Raw genomic sequence first — 6,562 nt, 5'->3', positions numbered from 1 at the left:
TGCAGCCTGGGGCTTTCCAGGCCAGAGCTCCCAGCTCCTCTGGCCCTTCCCCAGCCCTGCTCCCAATCTAGGTGTCTTGCTTAGGTCCCTGCAGCCAGGCCCTTCTCTCGCTACAAACAGAGGGAGACTGACTGGGCTCCTGGCTCACAGCCTCTTTTAGGGGCCAGATGGGCCTGACTGGAGCATGGCCACAGCTGAGCCTGCTTCCCCCAATCAGCCCAGGCTCCTTGCCCCAGCCCTCTCCTGGGCTGCTTCAAGCCCCGCAGGGCAGGAGCAGGGGACCACCCCGCTACACCCAACAAAGTGGAGACCCTGGCGCACGTTTATTTAGAAGTCGCCAGGCTGCAGCCCCTATACCGGCTCCTCACCAATATCCTATTGCGTTTCTGGCTGCACTTTTCCCCCTACCTCCTTCCCCATGCACTCCCTATCCGTGGCTCCACAAAGTCGCGGGATCTCCTGGTTAACCTGCTCCTCGCCCTGGCTAAAATGGCCATCTACACGACCAGGGAGAGGCGGTTGGCCAATGGAGACTCCTACGACTGTGGGGCCTGTTTCTGATCCTTAGTCCGTTCACGTCTTTGGGCAGAGTTCCTCTGGGCGGCGTCCGCTGGCTCCCTTGAAGCCTTCGAGGAGCAGTGGGCGCTGTCCGGGGTTCTCTGCTCGGTGTCCCCGTCAGGCTCCCTTCTTATGACCCTTTGACCGCACTCCTGTCCCTGTTCTTTTATTAGTTGTCCCCCGGAATTAGTGGATTTCTGAGGCCCTGTGGATCCTCCCCTTAGGCTGAGGGGGGGATCCATTAGCATTGGGCGGGCTACCGCCCCGCCCCGTTTCCCAGAAACCCAATAGATTTACCCAGCAAATCCTGGTTAGCTATGAGTCTAATCATTGGGCTCTACAATTCCACCCAATGTGCCTGGTACTGACGTTAGCCTTAGTGGCCTGTAATTGCCAGCTGCGTCTCTGGAGCCTTTTTTATACACTGCTCCAGCCAGGGACTAAAGGCCGCCCCAGACTTTCCCTTTCTTCCTTCAGGGAAATCAAGTTCACATTCTACAAGGAGCTAAAGAAGCCTCAACCCTGCATCTGAATTAATGTCACATTTCTCACTGCCCGGCACAAACCAATGTCATTTCAATCCCAGGTGAGTCCACTTCAGTCATTCCTCAGCCCCATTCCTTCACCCTCCTGCCTTAGCTTAGGGCATTGCGCCACCCTGTGGGCATTTCATGTCCCTCCTCAGTTTCACATACAGACACAATTTCCCTTGCTGTTCAATGAACAGCAAAACCTTTCTGTGTCTCTAGTCTGAGTCAGGGCATTCAACTCCATTGAAACCTTCTCTCCTGCAATGGCAACGGTCAGACAGAGGGGACGTGGCCACCTTCAGCCCTGAGAGTGAGATATTCACTCTGCTCTTTCTTCAAGCTGCTGCTGTTAGTCCATAAAACATGTACCATGGAGTAAAAAGCTGAGTTTACTCCAGGGTGAGGAAAGAAAGGAGCCACCAACTCTCCAAAAAATCTCTGTGCCCCAGAGAGAACCTGCCCCTGCTATTGGAATCACTGATGTGCTTCAGCTACAATGGGGAAAGCATCTACTCTCATGGGGGTATAGCTCAGTGGTAGAGTGTTTGACTGCAGATCAAGTGGTCCTTGCTTCGAATCCAAGTGCCCTCTAATAAGCCTCTCATTTTTATTTTTTTATTTTTTAAAAAAAAAGGGAAAACATTTTGATTACCATTCTCCATTATGTTCAGGAGCTCCACTATACGGGGATGCTTGAAATGAATGTAAACACTCAACATTTCACTGTCCAAATGCATAAAAACCTAGCAAACCTGCCCATCAGCTGAAATCAGTTCCAATCCTCTAAGTGTCTAGTTTATGTTTTCATCAATTAAACAAAGGGATCATAGGAATGTACATTTGCAGACCCCTCCTCTCCAGGGCTGTGCTGTGCAGAAGAACAAGAACCACATCCAGTTGGGGTTCAGGAGTCTGACGAGCAAAGGCCACTTGGTGCGGGCTAAAGTCACCAGCACTTTGGCTCCTTCCCATTCAGCCAATGGCTGGGCCCCCAGGACAAGGCATGAGAAGAAGACAGTGGCTGTGAGCAGGAAAATAGCCCCCAAGAAGCTGGCTAAAGCTGTCAAGATCCCCAGGGAGGTCACCATGCCCATGTCTAGAATGTACTGACTGCAGCAGGGACCAAAAAGGCAGAGAAAAGCCCTCAAAAGTTGTAAGCTGCCAAGCCCCAGAAGGTGATCAAAATCCTACCTAAAATCAAGACAGGATAAGGCTAAGGTCATCTCCAAAGCCAGGGCTAAGAAGGTAACACTGAGAAAGAAGTGGAGAGATTTCCATTGGGATGACTCCTGCTCCCCTAATGGCTCTGTTATGAATCACCATGGACCACCCCAAGAGATCAAAGTCCTACAGGACAAACAGCCCCATGGACAGTATAATGAAGTGGTGGCAGTGGGGGGAAGTGCTGTGTTTTGTGTAACACCTGCCAGGTGAGTGATGCACTGCCAGGGCAGCTGCCCATGAGCTCATTCTCTTCGATCTGCTTCTGCTGTTATTTCAGAGCCAGCACGAGCGGGAGTGTGTCCCTGTCACTTCACCAGCTCTAGAACAGGCTCTGTCTGCAGCCCAGCTCTGATTAATCCCACTTTTTAATGTATTCCTACTGCGATACTTTCCCAGTTCTCTGCCTCATTCGAACATTCCGGTCAGAGACTGAATATGGGGAGGGATGAACTAATTTGTGTGACATTTGGTAAGTTGCCATCGTATGTGATTGAACCTCTGCTGGAGGTGGGCAGGAGCCTGTTACACACATAAAATAGCTAAGCTTTACCAAACTACCTGCTACACATTCAAACCTTCCTGTACACACACAATAGAAATTGGGGCTCTGAGAAATGACAACTTTTCTTTAACACAGATCATTGTTTTCTGTACTTCCAGAGGCACTGAAGTAGCAGCTGTTTAAAGGTAATGTGCTTCTATTTCATGATCAGCAGCAAAGCCTCTGTAAATTTACCACCCACAGAGCTGATTGTTTCTAACTGCAGGGTTAGCCAGACCATTCAGTAACATTATCGCTCTGTTCACAAAGCCTTTGGTTAGTGACGAATCATGAGACTTATCCCTTCCTGCTGTAATTCCATTGACTCCAGTGTCTCTTTCCCCAGTTCTGGTTCCAAGAAAATAAACAAATTAAAACAACCTTCAGAACTAACATGCTGTGGGAAAGTGGAAATGTTGATAGCTCAAATAATTCAGTTTCTTCTCTGTCTTGTGTGTGTATATCTGCTGTGTGTGTGTGTGTGACCAGTGGGGCATTTTGTTTGCTCCTGGCAGGTTCAACCCTGTCAGATTTGTCTGTGGGGAGGGGCCAGAGAAAACAGACACCCTACCCCTCCAGGTTGGGGTTAGGCAAAGGAATAACAACCCTGTCCCATAAAAAAACAAAAAATGTTACAGAAACAGTGGTAGAAACAGTGATAGAGAAACTGGTAAATAATCACAATGCCCAGGCTTGAAGTAATCGGAAACACAGAATTCAAAAAACAAAGCTCAGGGGCTATTTGGGGTTTATTCTCTGAGCTTAGCCATGTGCTATAGCACAGGGAGCACTTTTGGAAGTCTCCCATTCCACAACGGGGGAAAGGAAAAGGATTCTTAGGTTCTAGCACGGATTGAAGGAGGATGGTAATAGGGAATAAGGGAATCCCTCTGACTTACCCTAACTACGTCTGTTGTTGCAACGGGTGAAATGACCTTTTTTCCCCTATCCCTGCCCTGTTCCTGCTCTTTGTTATAGTTCAATATATTTTAAGTGCGAAAAATGATGATGAAAATATCTGCTCTCCAGCACAACCTGCAGCAACATCAGAACAACTGGGAATGAAACAATTTGTTCCCCAAGGGAGAACTCGATGACTAACAATTGCTGTGAAATGGGGGAACAGTATAACCGTGATGCTCAGGGTTTGTTTAGACTAGGGAAAGTGATGGAGTTTAGGTCAGGTCAAGGGGGAAGCTAATGCCAACCACTGCACCTGGGCTGCATCTGCACTACAATTTTTTACATTAAGATCACTAACTTGAGCAGCCAACGACATGTACAGTCCTAGTGGATGTCAGGCACGGGTAGTTTTTGCCTCAGTGTAGCTTGTTGGGATCAAACCTCTCTCCCCCCACCTGGAGGTGATGAACATTCCTGGCCAGAGGGAACACACTCCTGTGACTCAAAAGGAAAGGAGTTGATAGAAAAGATCACAGGACTGACCCCGAAGAAGGATGAGGTGCAAAAGGCAGAAGCAGGCAACTGATCTGGTGGAGCTGAGAGACCACAGTGAAGATGGTACAAAAATCACTATGTGGGAATGAGCAAATGTGATTTTTTTAAAAAAATTTTTTGGCCAACCCTAGTGAAGGGATTTATTACAGTTCTCTCTCATGTGGCTTTTCTGATGTCTAATGAGGCTTGAGCGCTGATTGTAGCTTTTCCCACACTCAGAGTGTGATTCTCCTATGTGAGACAACGTTTAAGCTGTGCTTGAAGCTTTTCCCGCACTCAGAGCATGTGTAGGACTTCTCCCCTGTGTGGATTCTCTGATGTAAGATGAGGCCTGAATGATTAAAGAAACATTTCCCACACTCAGAGCATCCATAAGATTACTCACCCATGTGGATTTTCCTATGTTCGATAAGGTTTGAGCTCTGATTGAAGCTTTTCCCACACTCAGCGCATATGTAGGGCTTCTCTCCTGTGTGGATTCTCTGATGTGTGATAAGGGCAGAGCACTGACGAAAGCTTTTCCCACACTCAGAGCATATGTAGGGCTTCTCTCCTGTGTGGATTCTACGATGTGTGATAAGGTGAGAGCTCCGATTGAAACTTTTCCCACACTCAGTGCACGTGTAGGGCTTCTCTCCTGTGTGGATTCTCTGATGTGTGATGAGGACAGACCGCTGACTAAAGCTTTTCCCACACTCAGCGCATGTGTAGGGCTTCTCTCCTGTGTGGATTCTCCGATGTGTGTTCAGGGTAGAGATCTGACTAAAGCTTTTCCCACACTCAACGCATTCATAAGGTTTCTCACCCATGTGGATTTTCCTATGTCTGATAAGGTATGAGGTCACATTGAAGCTTTTCCCACACTCAGTGCACGTGTAGGGCTTCTCTCCTGTGTGGATTCTCTGATGTGTGATAAGGGCAGAGCACTGACGAAAGCTTTTCCCACACTCAGCGCATGTGTAGGGCTTCTCTCCTGCGTGGATTCTCTGATGTGTGATAAGGGCAGAGCGCTGATTGAAGCTTTTCCTACACTCAGAGCATGTGTAGGGCTTCTCTCCTGCGTGGATTCTCTGATGTGTGATAAGGGCAGAGCGCTGATTGAAGCTTTTCCCACACTCAGAGCATGTGTAGGGCGTCTCCCCTGTGTGGATTCTCTGATGTGCGATAAGGTCTGAGTTCTGACTAAAGCTTTTCCCACACTCAGAGCATATGTAGGGCTTCTCTCCTGTGTGGATTCTACGATGTGTGATAAGGTGAGAGTTCTGATTGAAGCTTTTCCCACACTCAGAGCATATGTAGGGCTTCTCTCCTGTGTGGATTCTACGATGTGTGATAAGGTGAGAGTTCCGATTGAAACTTTTCCCACACTCAGTGCACGTGTAGGGCTTCTCTCCTGTGTGGATTCTCTGATGCGTGATAAGGGCAGAGCGCTGACTAAAGCTTTTCCCACACTCAGCGCATGTGTAGGGCTTCTCTCCTGCGTGGATTCTCTGATGTGTGATAAGGGCAGAGAGCTGTTTGAAGCTTTTCCCACACTCAGAGCATGTGTAGGGCGTCTCCCCTGTGTGGATTCTACGATGTGTGTTCAGGGTAGAGCTCTGACTAAAGCTTTTCCCACACTCAGCGCATGTGTAGGGCTTCTCTCCTGCGTGGATTCTCCAATGTGTGATAAGGTCTGAGCTCTGACTAAACCTTTTCCTACACTCAGCGCATTCATAAGGTTTCTCACCCATGTGGATTTTCCTATGTCTGAAAAGGTGTGAGGTCCCACTGAAGCTTTTCCCACACTCAGAGCATATGTAGGGCTTCTCTCCTGTGTGGATTCTACGATGTGTGTTCAGGGTAGAGCTCTGACTAAAGCTTTTCCCACACTCAGAGCACATGTAGGGCGTCTCTCCTGTGTGGATTCTCTGATGTGTGATAAGGTCTGAGCTCTGACTAAAGCTTTTCCCGCACTCAGCGCATGTGTGGGGCGCTTCTCCTGTGTGGATTCGCTGATGTGAGATGAGGCTGAACTATCAATGAAGCATTTCCCACACTCAGAGCATTCATAAGGTTTCTCACCTGTGTGGATTGTCTGATGTCTGATAAGGGCAGAGCTCCGATTGAAGCTTTTCCCACACTCATGGCATGTGTAGCGTGTCTCTTCCAAGTTGATTCTGTCACTTGTTATAATGTCTGAGAGGCTACTCAAGTTTCCCTCTGGCCTCCCCTGAGTCTCACAGGCTTTTGTTTTTTCTTGGAGTGCATA

The 6,562-nt window shown here is 48.4% G+C and overlaps 1 protein-coding gene and 1 non-coding gene across 3 annotated transcripts; one reads left to right on the top strand and one right to left on the bottom strand.

Annotated features, from left to right (window-relative positions):
• Positions 1-1,607: 1,607 nt before the first annotated feature.
• On the top strand, positions 1,608-1,679 carry TRNAC-GCA. The gene has a single exon. It is a non-coding gene; the product is annotated as a tRNA-Cys (tRNA).
• Positions 1,680-4,688: 3,009 nt separating this feature from the next.
• LOC120381803 (zinc finger protein 271-like) lies at positions 4,689-6,311 on the bottom strand. 2 transcript variants are annotated; one of them, XM_039499936.1, is made up of 2 exons: positions 5,387-6,311; positions 4,689-5,302 (listed from the first exon to the last, which is right to left on the bottom strand). In XM_039499936.1, exons 1-2 carry the CDS (start codon positions 6,192-6,194, stop codon positions 4,689-4,691), a joined length of 1,422 nt encoding a protein of 473 aa, XP_039355870.1. In that variant the 5' UTR covers positions 6,195-6,311. The 2 variants fall into 2 exon arrangements, with proteins under 2 accessions (XP_039355870.1, XP_039355872.1); XM_039499938.1 differs by having other exon boundaries at positions 4,689-5,134.
• Between the last annotated feature and the right edge of the window lie 251 nt (positions 6,312-6,562).

Source organism: Mauremys reevesii, linkage group 14, assembly GCF_016161935.1.
Source record: "Mauremys reevesii isolate NIE-2019 linkage group 14, ASM1616193v1, whole genome shotgun sequence".
Taxonomy (NCBI): Eukaryota; Metazoa; Chordata; order Testudines; family Geoemydidae; genus Mauremys; species Mauremys reevesii.
This window is presented reverse-complemented; position numbering and strand designations above follow the sequence as displayed.